Here is an 18,052-nt window from a genome sequence, read left to right as displayed (position 1 = left end):
CAAGTACTTCTGTGGGCCGGGTCCATCCCATAGCGGGAGTAACGGGGGGAGTAGATGGTTTGCTGCCTTCTGTGGTGGCCTCCCCTCCGTCCATGTGGGTGATGCCTTCAGGTCATGCCCTTCTTGGCCCTCGGCCCAGGTGGGCCAGCAGTGTGAGGTGTAGGCTTGTCTGGGTGCGTTAGGCCCGAGGGGGTCCTCTTCACCCTCCGTTTCTTGCCACCCCGTCCTCCATCTCGGGGATCAGGCACCATATAGATTATGTGGGTCTCCAGTTTGACCCATAGCTGGTGGAAGTGCTCGTTTAGTCTCTGCAGCATGCGGTCCACAGAGCACAGGGCTGGTTCACGCCGTTCATTTGCCGACTCAGCTGGCCATGTGGCAGTCGCCATTTTGGGTCGGGTCTCTTCGCTTGGATGTGCCCCGTGCGAGGTTCGCATGTAGAGATGTTTGCGTGGGACAGTCGAGTGGGGACCGGGATAACCCCCACCGTCCAAGAGGGGGGGGGTAGAAGCGTGCGTGGTCTCGTGTGTTACCGGGAAGCAGGGAGGTCGTCCGCCTCTCCTCCGCTCTGGTTTGGTAGGCCGCAGCGGCGTCTCTCCAGTCTCCCGCAGATTAGGGTCTTGTGGTTTGTCTCAGAGGTCCCTCTGGGTCATGCACCGCCCGTCAGTGGGTTTGATTTCAGTTTTTTTTGTGGTTTAAACCGCGTTTGTCGCTTGTTTAGCGGGAGCTCAGGACCCACACGTCTGCTCCTCTTGCCTGTCAGGCTCCGCCCCCTTTTTCCAGATTTTTATGTATTAAAAATAACAAAAATAAATAAACATTTTATCTTAGTTAGTTTAACAGTATATCAAGCACTTTATATTTTTTTCTTGATGAATTTTGCCATATATTGTACAAATGTGTCTATACACTAAGCACATTTCTAACTGCACTACTCTTAGTAAATTAGTGGCATTTTCTTTTCCTCTTTTCTGATGAGAGCAACTTTTGCATCTCATTTGGAAACCAAGGACCCAGAGTCTGGAGGAAGAATGGAGAGGCACACACTGCAAGATGCTTGAAGTCCAGTGTGAAGTTTCCACAGTCTGTGTTGATTTGGGGAGCCATGTCATCTGCTGGTGTTGGTTCACTATGCTTCATTAAGTCCAGGGTCAACGCAGCCGTCTACCAGGAGATTTTGGAGCACTTCATGCTTCCTTCTGCAGACGAGCTTTATGGAGATGCTGACTTCATTTTCCAGCAGGACTTGGCACCTGCCCACACTGCCAAAAGCACCAAAGCCTGGTTCAATGACCGTGGGATTACTGTTCTTGATTGGCCAACAAACTCGTTGCAAAACAAATTGTTGCAAAAGGGGCCCAAACCAAGTACTGAGTCCATATGCATGCTTATACTTTACAGAGGTGTGATATTGTTCTTGTTTTATTGATTGCATGTAATATTCTAATTTACTGAGATTGTGGATTTGGGGTTTTCATGAGCTGTAAGCCATAATGATTACACTTATGACAAATCACGACTTGAACTATCTTGCTTTGCATGTAATGCGTCTATCTCATATTAGTTTCCCCTTTTACGTTGCATTACTGAAATAAATGAACTTTTGCATGATATTCTAATTTTTCGAGTATCACCAGTATAAGAAAATACAGCATCATATAAAATAAGGCCAACAGAATTCAGAAAATTGTGATACACCATAAGATTTTTGCAAGTGCTCGCTGGTGTAAATAAAATATTCAGTCGGACATAAATAACCACTTTCCCACGCAGGGATATGCGCCTATGCTGGATGCCTCTGCTGTGTCGTGAAATGTTCTACACTTCCGTGGGTTTTTTCTACAAACATGGGGAGCCATTGTGGTGTTATACTGGGGTAGAAATCTTTATAAGGGTGTTGTAGCTGTAAAAAATAATAAGGTATGTATCAGCTGCCTGAAAAACACAAAAACACATTAATAAATTCTGGTTATGTTGCAGAAAGCGTTTATCGTTCACAGCGCATCCTCTGCTTAAAAGTACCTTTTAAAGAATTGATGAGGGCAGGGAGGCTGGTAATTTATGTGATTCTGTGTAGCATGTTAATTCTAATAAATCTCGCAGTTTACAACATCAGAAGATGGTCTTATCAGAACTCTGCTCAGAGAAAAATTGATCTAATCTAAAATGTTAATCTAAACATGGTATAGCTATATTTGAAAATTATACGCATGTCTTCACTCAAAAGGTTATATATGAAGAAATAATTTAACAAAAAGGTTTTTAAAAATCTTTTATTATCATAATCTTTTTCATTTACATTTTCCTTTATGGAGCCTTGTGAAATGTTCATATTCCAAACATGACTTGTAAAAGTAGTTAGATATTCGGATGATCTGGTGTCTGTCTAGGCTGATCAAACTAAGTTGGAAAATGTACTTATTTTGTAACTATAAACCAGGGGTGTCAAACTCAAATTCATCGGGGCCGCATCAGCAGTTTGGTCACCCTCAAAGGGCCGGTTGTGTCTGTAGGACTATGTGTCCACTCTTTATTATCATAAATTATTACACACACACACTGACAGAGACATACACACACACACAGACAGACTGACAGACACACACACACACACACTGACAGACAGACATATACACACACACACTGACAGACATATACACACACACACACTGACAGACATATACACACACACACACTGACAGACATACACACACACTGACAGACAAACCTATACACACACACACACTGACAGAGACATACACACACACACTGACAGACACACAACACTGACACACACACACTGACAGACACACACACACAGACAGACAGACATACACACACTGACAGACACACACACACAGACAGACAGGTTCAGGAGGGTGGCTTACCTGGGATCCAGAGTGCTGCCTTAGGTAGTTGGGAGTTGGAGGAGCTGGTTCTGCCCAGCCCCCCTCCTCTCTGCCCTCTGCTGTCTTCTTGGGAGGACTTCCTCCCAGGCTGACGTGAGGGGGCCGGCGGTAGCTCCGCCCCTGCTGGGCGCCAGCTGCGCTGTGTGCTACAGAGGGAGCAGGGATATGACGTGTTCATATCCCCGCCACCTCCACACAGTCCGCGGCACTGCAGCTTGGCGCTCGGCCACGCTAGAAGAAGTGACCGGCAGGAGAGAGGAGCTGTGCGCTTCCCTCCTGCTGGTCACCCGGACATTTGCGCCCCCGGGCCGGTGCGCCCTAAGGCGGCTGCCTGAGCCGCCTTATGGACGCGCCGGCCCTGGGTGAAGGCTGGCAGCGGCTACACGGGCCACATGACGAGGTCTGGCGGGCCGGATTTGGCCCGCGGGCCTTGTGTTTGACACCCGTGCTATAAACCAACCCCCTTGCCTATATAAGATGTTGTATGCTTTATGTAAGGAAATAAAGATATTTCTGTACCATTTGTCAGCTTGTTGATGGCTGCTATATTTATTCAAGTATGGGGCTATCATTTCAGCTTTTGCACAGGTTTTATTCATGAAGAAAACATCAAAGGAGCCATCAATTGGTTAAAATAAGATACACCAGTTTTTATATAGGTATCTGCCAGGGAAAATACCTGAATAATACACTTCAAGGTTTCCAGATTAGAAAATATTGAGTGCTCGTGAAATCAGACACGTAGACACAGGTGGTGTGTAAACCTGTGTTTAAACATAGAGATTGTGTAAAGGCAAACACGTACTGGCTCTATGGATGTAGAGGAACAGAGAAAAAAGTAGACATGTGCAATTCGTTTCGGTCCGAATTCTAACAAATTTCAGGCAATTCGGACATTTGGGTACTTCCGAATGTCCAAATAGCTGAATTGCCAAATTCCTTTAGTCCCGAAATTGCAGAAATTCCGAAGTTCTGAAGTACAGTATTGCCTAAGTACTAATATATTTACCCAGTGGAAGTATGAAGAATGTTACACTGTATACAATTTTAAATAGAAAGTATACAAACATAGCCAGGATTCAGCTGTAAGCATTTGCAACACTTACAACAATCAAGTAACACACATTCATATAAAATGTAAGCTACTTAGTCTGTCACGGTATTAGGGAGCTATCTACTAAAAGGCTGAAAGACCTGAATTGGTCTTTCAGCCACATTTACTAATACTATACAATAGGTCATCCCCCCTTATTTTACTTTAGGGCCCCCAACCTCCGTTCAGGGAGATGTTTGTTTTTTACAGTGAGCAGCCACAGACTGTTTTACTTAGTATTAGTAATTTGGGCTGAAAGACCAATTTAGGTCTTTCAGCCTTTTGGTAGATAACTCCCTAATACCGTGGGAATTAGGGAGTTATCTACTAAGCGGCTGCAAGCAAAGTGCCGAAGTGCCAAAGTACCGAAGTTGTCAAAGTTCCGAAGTCCTGAATTTTGGAATGCCGAACCCAAATTTTTCCCCATGCACATCCCTAGAAAAAAGCATTTGCCAAATCAATTACAGTAAGAGGGGACCTGGGAAAGCAAGGTGTGTGGGTTTGGGACATTAGGGGCAATGAGCTCTGTGACAGTATTTAAAGCTCTAAGGTCATACACCATAGCAGTTGACCTTTCACAAGTTTCTTTTTCACTGGGTATAGTGGTGTATTATATATAGATTGATAAATAATTCCACAAAAATTGTGTTAAAAGTACATTCCATGAATAATAAATTGCAGTTTCACTAAAAGTTCTAAAACTATATTCAGTGATCATCAGAAAAATATATTTCAGTAAGTAGTCCTTCACATATCTCTACATGTATGATTAGGTGTTTGCGAATTATATGTAGTTTGCGGTGTCTTTGCAAAAAATAATATCAAGTTAGAACCATAAGATAAACTGTAGCAAATTGAGATTGCTGTGATATTTAGTAATATAGGCATCTTTTCAAATGCTGACAAGTACTCAACACCCTGTGTTTAAAACTGTCTGTTTCAAGGGGTATCTTCAGAAATGTCATACGAAGTCTGAAACACAATGTGCGTATTTGCATGTCATGCTGGGAACTCTGGGATAGTTGTGAAAACATAGTTTCTCGTTATATATTTCAGATTTTTACACATTTGTTTCATGGAAGTCTACAATGTCTGTCTTATCCCAAACTGACAAAGCTGCCAATATCTAAATTATACAACTCCACCGGGGATTCAATATAGATTAATTCATATGGAGAAATAAACTCTTAAAACAAGGTCAGACAATATAAAAAAGCAAACTATTCTCCAATACTACAAAAAGCATTGTGTTTCCATTGGCAACAGCAATTTGTTTTTGATAGTGAATCACAATTATTAGAACAGAAATATGTACCAGCTATACCAAAATAAAAAAATTTGATCTAGATTGTATGCAGGTACTTTGTCTCAAGTAATATATAAAAACTATTATTTTTAGATCACATTCTTGTAATACTGTCTGACTGTATGTGATGTTTAAAAAAAAAAAAAGAATAAAATTAATAATAATTGCTATGTACTAACAAAAAGTCCTGATAGCCCATATATAGTATATGCATAAATACATGACATGCAGATGCAATGGCAAAGCATATTTTATAATGGATAATATGTAGTGTTAGAGATTGAGCAATTATTCATACATACCGGTAACCCAAAAGTTATTGTTTTTTTTTTTAGTTATTTTGTGAAATAATTTATAGTAAGTTATTATTCTTCTATACCTTTAAGCTAGCATGCAAAAATGATCTGGTCATTACTTCTTTAGACAGTCACTGTGTAATAATGACCATTAAGTTCTTTTCTTTCTGATGTTGGAGCCAGAGAGGTGGATACTGTAATGTTCAACCAACACAGATTTTCAACCGCTATAACATATGTATAGAGCCCATCTTCAAAATGAAGCACACAACTCACCATTTTTTTTTTAAAATAATTCTTTATTTACATATTCCTTAACAAAAGTACACTTCTGGTAGCACTGGAAGCATTGATGTCTGAATGGTAAAAAGTACATTGCATGTTCAAAATAACCCTTTCATCCTATATACATTTGTTTGTGTCTTAAAGTCAGAGCTTCCATAGTGGCCGGCTACATGCATGGCTAACTGCATTGACATAGTGATTATTTTGCTGATTTTTCATTCATTGATGTAAAACGGAACAGTCACAATCCACTGATAACAAAATAGTCAATGAGAAAGCTTTTATTACAGAAACCTTTTATTTATTTTTTTTCTGTTCCAGAAAAAATGATTTTCAATTTCTCAAGGACCACACACAAAACCTAAGAATTCCAATATTCACACCTCTGCACAGATAAGCTAATTTAGCAGACTTGCATGCAGATGTAGATGGATATTCTTAAAATCTGGACAGCATGTTATCCTTAAGGAAAAGATTTTGAGAAACGTATGTAGCGTAGAGAAAAGGTTGTACAGTTTTATTTTTCTTCTTCTATGTTTAGCATATCGAAATGGACGGTTTATGCCATGATACAGGGGTCAGCAACCTATGGTACTTAAGGTGCCTTTGCACGGCAATCAGGAGTCGCTGGTTGCTAGTGCAACCAGAGCAATGACTGCAGGTGGTGAGGGACAATCCTCAATTTATGCATTGCAGCACTTTGAGAAAGTGATTTCAGATCACTTCCTCCCAGCACTTGTGAACGGAAATCCTCACTGGAGTAGAGCAGCCTGCAGCAGCTCCTGTCCTTGACCTGTTGCTGGCCAGCCTGGTCCCAATTGGACCCCTGGGAAGCCACCCACACTACTAGATATACACAGAGCTGCAGAAAAAGCCTCCCCTCATACAAACAGCCCACACACACACAGTACCTACAAAGACAGCACCACTGACAATCCACATACATGCACACAACTCCACAAGCAGCTTCTCACATGCAACTCCACAAGCAGCCCCACACATACATAACATTTCCGGTTACATTATAAGAAACCAGTAACTAGTGGCTTCTGACTGCCTTAGTTCTGGGGAACGTAGCAGTTGTTCACATTCCATATCTCTTCAAATGGATCCACTTTAGTGATTTACAGCAAGACTCGAAAGCGATTGATCCACTTTTAGACTACACTTGCGTTTTTCAATACAAAATCCCAGTTTTCAAAACAGCACAGATTGCACAGTCACATTTAATAAATGCTACTGAGAAAAAAAATAATTATATTTTATTTCTCTAGGACCCCAGTATTCAGAGTAATACCTATTACAATGATTTGAGGTACGCAAATGGTGTTTGGCTAATTATAATAATATTTTAGAAAAATGCTAAAACTTAACCTTGATTATGATGCTATATAACAGCTTTGAATATCTTTGGCCTGGAAGCATGCTATCGTTTTTTTTTTTTTAGCAATTGTGGGGAAATGGCTAAAATGTTACGACAAAAGGAAATGGTGCCCTCCAGGGGAAGGTAAAATATTAAATAGTCCAATCTTTTTAACTCAACAGAGCCATAAGTTACATTATGTAGGTCTCCTAAATAATAATAAGAAAAGAAAACATTAAAATGTACAACCAGTCTCCAGCTTTCCAAATTCGCAGAAATATGAAATTTTATTTAGAGAACAGCAAAATTAAAATAGATCAAATAAAATGAAAAGTACATTAAAGCTATTTTGAAGTTTTAAAAAATGTAACGCTTATGTTTTGTTTGTCTATATGTAATACTGACGAAAGAAAATTTAATTTTAATTAATTTTATAAAATAAAACAGGCAGCAATTTTCTATGTCTACACACAAATACATTTTTTTTTTTTATAAATAGATGTGAGTAGATATACATTGATGTAAGAGTATGGTTCGTTTAAATAAAATACTAAGGCAGCCAGTATATGGAAATTAATTACAAAGTATTTTAGAAACAAAGAATCTATAACATAATATAATACAATAAGCAGCAGGATATAATTTAGCATAAAATCTTATAAGAAAAGCAAAACATGAAATGTAAACATAAAAATATTGTTCTTTGTTAAACACCAAAATGTACATGTTGCAAATTATAAAGAATTATACAAGATAAAGTGTAAAATAAACAATTATGGACTTATATACACACTCCTTCATAAAACCAAGGCTGTCATTTAGGCATGGGTAGTGGTTCCTTTAAATGCAAGGTTGAAACTTGTGAGGACTGCAGCTCAATAAATCAGTCTTACTTAGTCGGGCATCATTCAAATCATACATACTAGGATTTGCCCACATTCTTTGATTCCTTATTTTTAATGTATTTAAATATGTATTTTGAAGCCACATATTTAGTGTAAGAATTATATGAGCACTCGCATTCCCACTTAAACGTATAAAGCAAAATGTTTTAAACGCTAAATCATTTTTTAAAAACATGGTTAAAATGTGCACCATACCTGATCGGCAGGCTACTAGGACTGAGGAACTAAGAGGGACAAAAAAACAAAACAAAAAACAGATAATATATTCAAGCTTTGTTCTCATAGGCAATGTGTGTTAGCTTGCAGCACCTAAAGTTGGTTAGTCTGTAGGTTAGGAGGTCCGAACAATAAAAAATTATCATGCAACGAGCAGCCCCATACTGCAAAACCAAGATGAGATCATGCAATCACATCACTGCAAATGAAAAGTAAAAGGAAATATGTTAATAGAATACTAACATAGCGGAGTTTTAATAAATCTAACAGAAAACAAAAAAGTGAAAAGTAAAATCTCTATATGGAAGTGAAGTTGGATGTTACCTTAACCCCTTAAGGACACATGACATGTGTGACATGTCATGATTCCCTTTTATTCCAGAAGTTTGGTCCTTAAGGGGTTAAAAAGTGTAGTTTACTAGAACTATACTATTTATTGATGCAGTGTTAATCTCACATGGATTAATAAATTGTTCAAAGACAATTTTTGGGTGCAGCCATTTTTTTTTTTCTTAGCAGAGCACACATGACACGGTATGAGAATATTTCAAGTGGCACATTTGTGAGTGTTCTAAAGGGTCATTAATATTCATTATTTTACAAAGGTATCCTAAACAGTACATCTTAAGGTCAACCAGAAAAGATAAATTACTGCTCTCTGCAAATTTGTTATATCCATTAGAAAACATGTACATCAAAATGAAAGATAAGGGCAATCTCATTTTTCCAATTTAAAAGGACAACTGTCGCCTCATGAAACAAACATAAAGCCCCCACGAAAACAATATAATAATCTTCTCATCAAATTTTAAAAGGAAATATATATATTTTTTAAATCAAGTATATGTAAAGGAAATGAGAAAACGTAATCCCAACCTTGAGTATATAACAGGATTCTTCATATATATATATATATATATATATATATATATATATATATATATATATATATATATATATATATATACACACACACACACACACACACGGGTCAGACGGTGTTTGAAAACCAACAGTCTCTATGGTTTTCGCTGTTTGTGTGCAGGGAGTGAAGCAGGAAAAACCATAGAGACTGTCTGTTTTCAAACACTGCCTGACCCAATGTGTATATTTATTTATATGGCTGAAGGATCCTACCATATAATAAAGGTAAGAATTAGTTTTTCATTTTATTGCATATACTTAATTTAAAAAAAAAAATCTATTTTATTTCAAAACTTGATGAAAGGATTATTATATATAAAAAAATAAATTTGAGGCAACAGTTGTCCTTTAAGTAAATATTGTGTTGAAATGTACATGTATAATGGCAAGCATTAAAATTTGTGGATTGTATGACTACCCTCCAAAGTCAATATCACGCTTTCACAAAATATAGTCTGGGGATGATATGATGATAAACAGATATGTACATATGTGCAATACACAGGGCAACAATTCTTACTGCTTTATAGATCAGTGGTACTATTCACAGTCCCTAAAATACTCAACCGAGATTTGACAGTACTCCCACTGGAACAAAACTGGAAAATGTCCAAATACTAAAATGTTCCCAAATGATCTAATATGTGATCTAATAAGTTGGAAGAGGAGGATTCTGAGCGGACAATTAAATTCTACACAATATGCCTATTTCTTCCTTTTTCTTATTGGTAGATGATGAGAAACAATTTAGTATACAAGGTAGAAATTCTTAAATTAAAGTGAGGTTGTCTGCAAGTATTTGAAGAGGTTTTGATAAAATATGTGAGGGCTGTATAAGAAGGTTCTCTGGGGATATATATATATATATATATATATATATAATTTTTTTTTTGTAAGTTCGTATGATTTAAGTAGAAAAGCCACAAACAAAATTAAAATAGCATGTTATACATCACAAAGATACGAGTAGCATCCTATATCCTAAACCATTGTCTGTGTCACCAGATTTATGACATGCCCTAAAGAACAAAAACAAATTGTACCAGAATCTTCTCCAAAATGTGGTCCCCTAAAGTTAAACTCAAACAGGTTAAAGGTCTTTCAATATATTTAATGTAGTGGTTTTGGTACAAAGACCTAGACCCTGCAGTATGACAAATAGAAATATTGAGGTTTCTGAGAATCATCAATGTTTACATTTGTTTGAGAACACACCTCTAGTGATTATCTTAAAGACAGTACTTAGAGGCACTTCCACATTAAGACCTTCAAAAACTGAAGTTATTCAACTTCAACATCATAATGCTGGGTGTGAAAATATTGAACTATGCTAATTATTACCACAGTGAAATCATACTTCTCTGTGAGAAACATCAACATGTGTGCAGTTCCCCAGTGCTTTCCTAAGAGAAGCTTTGGATTAGACTATATAGATAATCAGAATTAAGCTCTCACAGGGGAAGGAGCGGCTGGCGAGAACGGCGTGGTGCAGAATAAAAAGTTTAAAAGAACACGGAAATTACATAAATATATTTAAATATATTTATAACAGAGTGTTCAGCTTTTCAGTAAAACACATTTTAAACATGAACATGGGGCTTGGTATTACTCAAATTCTAAACAAGTTGTTAACAGCAAGGAGGGTGGATAAAAATTAAAAAAAAAAAAAACTTTGCGGATTTAAATTTAAAAAAAATCTGTTTTGATTTGAATCTGATTTCTTTGAATAAAATGCTTTGGGAGGAAAGATCTATATCTAGATTGTTTTCTATTTAGGATGCATTATAGTCCAAAGGTTGTTCAGTATGAAATATGGATTAGATATGCATACAATATTTACATTCTTGGTAAATGAATTACATTTATCCAAGTTAATTGAACTTGTGTCTGCAGAGAGAACATGTAAAATAAACATACAAAGACTTTAATCCCATTGTTATTCTGCAAATCAATGCACACACAATTTATACCTTTAATTCAAGTTGCTCTCCAAACAGGAGTGATAAGCCTATTAGTTCACCTTGGAATAATTTCATCATTATCTATGAATTTCTAATGATATATATAACACAATTAGTCCTGATAGCACTGTAAAACTATCCTGGAAAGTTATTATTTTAAATATGGAATCCTCACCTCATTGCAAATATTAAAGATAACAACCAGCAAGAAAGCTTCTTTACATTTAAAAATCTTGATTTAAAGGACCAGTTTGGGCACCATAATAACACTAAATTACGTTATGGTGCGAGGAGGCCTTTGGTGCTGGATCACCTTCAGGGGTTAAACCATTCTCGAACAGTTTGACCCCAAAGTCTGTTTTCCAGTGTAAGATCTTTTCTGATCCTCTGTCTTGAATTTGATAATAGCCCAGAGTGTTCCTTTTAGTTAAATCTTACTGACTACAGAAATTTAAATAGGCCTTCAGATTCCCATGTAATAAAGAACCCTGAACCACAGCCAACTAAAATTGTCAAAATCTGCATTGTCTATTAATTGGACCACATTCTTGAAAAAGCCCCCCGGCTTTTCAAGCAGACAGCTGGTCATGTCACTTCCTGGTTTGGTTAGCTTATTTGCACTAAACACAAGAGGCAGCAATTGCCTTGCAAAGACTTCTTATTGAGCTACACTGGGGGTAGTCTGTGATTGGACAGCCACAGAAAGTCTGGGCGGGGTTAATAGGAGGCGGCCTGGCAAAGGCAGCAGACTAGAGATCTGCAGTTTTTGTAAGCTGTTTATAGATATAACTCCAATGGGGGGGAAAAAAAACACATAATTAAACACATTCACGTTTTCCTTTGAGGTATATCTTCTAAACAGTGATTTTTGTATTTATTTTGTATTTGTGCAGTTGAGTGTCCCTTTAAAGAATATGCTATGTCAAGATTTATTTCTTGTTCCCTTCAGAATGTGCTGCATCAACTCCTTTCACATCTCAACCTTGGCATCCTCAAACAACTGGTGTTGAAATTAGAATCGGTGGTGGAACAAAGCTGGTTTAAGTGATCATATCAACGTTCTTCTAAATTATGCTATAACATCTACAAGCCCACACTTTCCCCGTATTGCATGCTACTACAACAAACACCAACCCATGTTGGTGAGCAGAATATGTTTCACAACACATTACACTATTTTTGATCAGTGCAAAACTTGTATGTTTTAAGCAACAACTGTAAGCAGTAGGCAAGCGTGCAGTTTTCAGCATTCACTTGGTTAAAATGTTAGTGATTGAGTTAGCAGCAATGAATGAATCATGCTCTGTATTCTTTTATTCATATCAAGTTGATCATAAACATTAGTTCTACCTACGAGTGGTTAATACAAATACAACAGTCTGTTTACCAAGAGCAATAGGTCTTTCTATAGTATGAATCCATTTGGCATCTATGGCAGTATCTGTGTCTGGAGCAATGCAGGTGAAAAGAAGTAGGAACTGGTTTATTTAGAGCAACGGTTTGGTAAAATCTAAAATCCTTTGGAGCACTCAAGTTTAAACTGAAAGTGGAATTTGAGTAGTAGGATTGCGGCCAATTCATAGTGAACAAAAAATAATGGTCAGGCTCTATTAAACTAGATTATTGGTGGTCCTTACAGAACACAACATCATCTACCTTCAGCCACTCCACGCATACAGTTGACCTTAGCCCCTTTGTCCATGGGTCTTAAAGGGACACTATTGTCACCAGAACAACTACAGCTTAATGTAGTTGCTCTGGTGAGTAAAATAGCTCCCTTCAGGCATTTTCATGTAAACACTGCCTTTTCAGAGAAAATACAGTGTTTACATTGCCTCTAGGGACACCTCCAAGTGGACACTCCTTAGATGGCCACTGGAGGGGCTTCCTGGCTCAGGGCTGCACAGTAAGCAGCCCTGCCGTTCGGCGTCCCAATGCTCTGCATAGAGGTGCTGAATTTTCCTCATAGAGATGCATTGATTCAATGCATTTCTATGAGGAGGTCCTGATTGGCCAAAATGGAATTTGGCCCCGCCCCTGTGGCGATTTGAGCAAATCCAATGATTTTCCCTATGGGAAAGCATTGGATTGGCTAAAAATCTGCCATTTTGATGATGTCACAAAGGGGGCGGAGCGAGCACAGCAGACCCGCGCAGCACTGGAAATAAGGCAAGTTTTATACTTTTATAGGGGGGGCAAGCCACCTATATGGTGGGTTTAGCACTATAGGGTCAGGAATACATGTGTGTGTTCCTCACCCTATAGTGATCCATTAAATAAAAATATATCATACTGGTCAAGCCAAAATTGGTGAAAGTCTATAAATTAGTTGACATTAGGAAAGAGCTTTCTAGCACAAGATCCAATATAAGGCCAAATTGTCATCTATGCTTTGGGTATAATTTAATAATATTCTGTAATTAGCAGTATTGATTATATCATGCAGGTTTATGCAGATTGTTCTGCAGAAAACCAACAGTTACTTTTAACAAGAGGAGAAGTAACCTCCACTGGCTAAAGGGAAGCAATAACTAAAGGTGAATTAAGGTTTTTAGTAAATTAACATTTTATAACATTCGTGCCAGATGGCCTTATATAATTTATGTACACAAGCAAAGTAACACTTGTTACCATTGTTTCCCTTCAAATTACAGATTTAGATTTTTATATATCAAGACCAAATTGGTCTGGTTTTATCCCTTTGTGTAGAATAAGAGCAAAACGCTTTATCAGGAAGACCGCATTGCAAATAAATATATATATCTCCATAATTTAGATCTACTGAAATTTTAGATTTAAGATAGGTTCACAGATTTTAGTGACATTTATTTATATGATGAATGATCAATTTCTCAAAACATATCTGACAACTTTAAAATAGACTTGTAATCAAAAGTAAGGATAACAATATTAGAGTCGATGAAGGTATAAAAAAAAAAAAAATGAATTCAAAATTAATCGGTGCGGTGCAGTACCCACCATTTGGACACAGAGTGAATTAAAATGGCTTCCTCAGCAGTCATAGCATGAAAGCCAACAGCACCAGGTTAAAAAACATGAAAATAAATACGTAAAACATGCAAACTATGCATTTGCTGCATGACATTTTGTTCAGTTGCTCCATTACAGTTTTATGAGTTAAAGCTGCAGATTTTTAAAAAACAAAAAATAAAAGTAAAATAGGATTTGTAAATCAAAAAACCTAGAACATGGAGAGGCTTTATTCAAAAGTTAAAGGGGAAAAAAGTTATAATCAATTACCAGTTAAAATGTATATTTGAGATATACATGCTGTAGTAAACAATATTTGCTTGTGCTTGGAATTGTGAAATTGACTGAAAACCAAAAACCCTCTTGCCTTATGTATTTTGACACAATGCTCATTGATACATTTCACTACACTGTCCAACTCTTACCCCTGTACGAAGTAACAAGTGAAAAACAACTTGACATACAGAGATCCATGTATAAAAACAACAAGCATTTTAAAGTGCTACATCATCATTCATTGGCACTTGACAGACTACATTTAAACATTTACAATGCAACAGTTCTACATTCACTTTGTGTGACCAAAAGAAAGAAAATATGGTAAAAATAAAATCATCGCATGGCAAGGCAGCTATCCCTGCCTACTGCTTTTTATCTTAGGAACAATCAAATATTACTTTAAGGAATTAGATGAGCATGTTGACAAACCAACCTGAGCCACATTTTCTTTAAAAAAACAAAGAAAAAAACGTTTTTTGCTTCTCCAAAATACAAGCCATAATTACGTTAACAGAATACGCAGCAAAAAGAGGCACTTTGCTGTAGTTCTCTGCCTGCTGTGAGTGGTCAATATGTCCTTATCACGTCGGCTGCATCAACACACCAACAGCGCTACCAAATATCACCAATGTACAGAGAGGATCTTCATTTGAATCCCTGTTTATGTACATATTCCTGAAAGTCCATTTCAATTTCATTATTCATGTCTAGATCCATCGGAGCCGTGCTTTCACAACATACAAACTGACAGAAGGTAATCAATCACATGCTTGCATTTATGAAGAAACCATGTCAAGACGCAGATACCAATTCTTGGCTGACCTAGTGCTGAGCCAATTTTGAGGTTTATTCAGACTACAAATATATGTACTACACCCCTTTATGTGTTGGTGTAACACATTCTAGCACATTCCTTTCATACAACGCAGTATTGTGACCAATTAATTTTTGTTTTTCATACCAAGATTTTGATAAAAAATGTTTTTTTACATTTCAAATGAAGGACTTAAAAGTTCAGCATTAAAAAAAAAATTATGATATATCCTTGTGAGGGTGCATAGGATATTTTTGGCACATTAAAAAAATGGACATGTAAAAGGTATAGAAAAGACAAACAAAATCTGTATTAAAAAAACAGATCAAACAAATAAAAGCACATTGGTTACATTTCCTGAAATGCTGTCATGTGCAACACAAGGTTATGTTGTAGATTCCCTTGCACAAGACTCTTCTACCTCGCTGTGGCTGGCTGGACGTGACCTGGGTAAGACCTCCGCGTGCTTGTTGCTTGTCTTTGCCTGGCCAGGAATGACTGTCCAGAGCCTGTATTTGCAAGTCTGTCTTCAGCAGCCTTTTTATGCAATGCCATACCCTACAGATTAACGAGTAAAAAAGTTAATTAAATATAAAAATAAAAAAAACACAACAACAACATAAAACAAAAAAGGATTATGATTCCATGCCTTTTAAGCAAATGCTCTATTGTTCATTTGTTTAACTGTGGAAGCAAATACCTTAAAACTATTCATTAATCATTAAAAAAAAGAAAAAAAAGAAAAAGAGTATGATCATATGTATGCTATGTAGAAATAAGAAAGTAAATCTACTTAAAGAAGGTCTAATAAATAAACAAATGTTTCAACATTAGCTGTGCTTTTTTCCCCCCTTTGAAATTCTCAGATTTTTAGATTTTCTAAAGCACACATAAAGATGGCCTTACAGACATCTTAATTTAACAACAAGATTAAAGGGACACTGTAGGCACCCAGACCACTTCAGCTCATTGAAGTGGTCTGGGTGCAGTGCCCTTATCCCCTTAACCTTGCATTTGTAATGATTGCAGTTTCTGAGATTGCCTCTAGTGGCTGTCAATCAGATAGCAACTAGAGGCACTTCCTAGTGGTTAGGCAACTTTTGGTCGCCTAACTAACGTTGAACGCCCTTATGCTCTGCTATGCTTTCTTATGGGGAGTGCCTAATGCGCATTAGCGTTCCCGTCTGGTGACATTAGAGGGGGAGCACTGTCCCAGTGTCAAGGGACATCGGCGCTTGAATTGGCGAAGTACAGTAAGGATTTATTCAAACTTACATTGTAGGGGGGGGGGGGGGGGGGAGGCAGGGAGCTATAGTGCTAGGAATAAAACTTTTTTTTTAGAATGCATATGTCAAACTGTTATTAATCATAATTTGTCAGAATTGTATTGGACCTGTTAGCAGATGTGTAAATTCAAGAACTACTCTAGATATAGCTCTTTAAAAAAAAAAAAAAATGCTAAACACATTTTTACAAATTACATTTGTGATAAAACCTAATGCAGGTGAGGGATTGCAATGAAGATAGATGGGTCAAAGCTCTGCTGTACTATAAATTTTTTAATATTTTCCTGCGTACCTTATATAACATTTTTTTTTTATAGATCTTACCATATTGTACCAAGCGCTAACAATCAATTTCTCTTCTTGGTCTCTTTGTGTCTTTGTTTTCTCAAATTCTTTCTACAAAAGGTATACAACAATACCAAATTTCATTTTCTTGTAAAGAGAATGTGATTTTCTGATTTATACATGCAACATCAAAATTAGACCTAGCTAAAGAGAGGCAGGTTTCCGTATTTACTATGCTCTATTCATTAAAGTTGGTTAAGGTATCCCTTTAACGTTTCTGTTGGGGAAGGGAGGCATACATTTTCGTATGTCATTGCAGGAATAGGACATGAGGTCCCGCTCAGCGGTTTGGATGGGTCCATAAAATATATTGAAAGTGGTTCTATGAACTCCAGTTGCATATATTATTTTATACCAATAATCAAGGGCCCTGATTTAATAGAGTCTGTCCCGACAGCAGGACCCAATTGTACGTGAATATAAAAGTATAGGGAATATGAAGATACATAAACTAAGACATGCCAGGTTTTGGGATGATTGCACATTTAGTGAATAAAGGTTTTTGCAATAAGGTTCAGTTAGGCACATACAAGATGTGAACACAGTTACCACAAGCCATGGGTTGTAGAAATCATAAAACAAAAATTGTGGTTTGGGCCAATGTTATTTCTAAAAGTTATCCTTACCTCTAAAGAAATGAACATCTTGTCCCTTTCCTGCAGTTGGTTCTTTAAAGCTTGTATCTCTGGGCCCGTCCCTTGATTCTGCTTTGGATCCAATGTGCGAATAACCTATAAAGAAAGAACAAAATGCAAAGGTATATTTTTAGCCAACATACTTTACTATGAACTGTAGGAAGACATGACAGAAAGAAGATCAGTGCACAAGAGAAACCAGCAAACATTCAGAGGTAAATAACCTTCAGTAAATAATATACATTTCAGGCCCAAGAGGCAGTTCCACTCAGCTGATCTGATGAGGGGAACTAAGAAATCAGCAGATAGAAGCCCTATCGCAGTGGCTATTAGCCTACTGAAAGCCAGGCGTTAATAGAGTTAATAGAGTCTCTGGGTCCATAAGACGTAAATAAAGGATTGGTATTTCCGGGTTTCATTTGTCAGGGGGTGTAGCAGGTGGGA

The 18,052-nt window shown here is 37.2% G+C and overlaps 1 protein-coding gene across 1 annotated transcript in view; it reads right to left on the bottom strand.

Moving 5' to 3' along the window:
• Nucleotides 1-7,223: 7,223 nt before the first annotated feature.
• The window catches only part of HOOK3 (hook microtubule tethering protein 3), an 82,446-nt gene continuing 71,617 nt past the window's right edge, over nt 7,224-18,052 (bottom strand). Inside the window, exons 21-24 of the mRNA XM_063455352.1 lie at nt 17,600-17,704; nt 16,953-17,024; nt 15,764-15,900; nt 7,224-8,572 (exon numbers count right to left, since the gene is read on the bottom strand). Coding sequence (XP_063311422.1) covers nt 8,557-8,572; nt 15,764-15,900; nt 16,953-17,024; nt 17,600-17,704 — 330 coding nt within the window. The 3' untranslated portion in view covers nt 7,224-8,556. The remainder of the gene's footprint in view (nt 8,573-15,763; nt 15,901-16,952; nt 17,025-17,599; nt 17,705-18,052) is intronic.

This window comes from Pelobates fuscus, chromosome 5 (genome assembly GCF_036172605.1).
Source record: "Pelobates fuscus isolate aPelFus1 chromosome 5, aPelFus1.pri, whole genome shotgun sequence".
Taxonomy (NCBI): domain Eukaryota; kingdom Metazoa; phylum Chordata; class Amphibia; order Anura; family Pelobatidae; genus Pelobates; species Pelobates fuscus.
The sequence above is the reverse complement of the archived record's forward strand: the minus strand, read 5'-3'. Positions and strand labels throughout refer to the sequence as shown.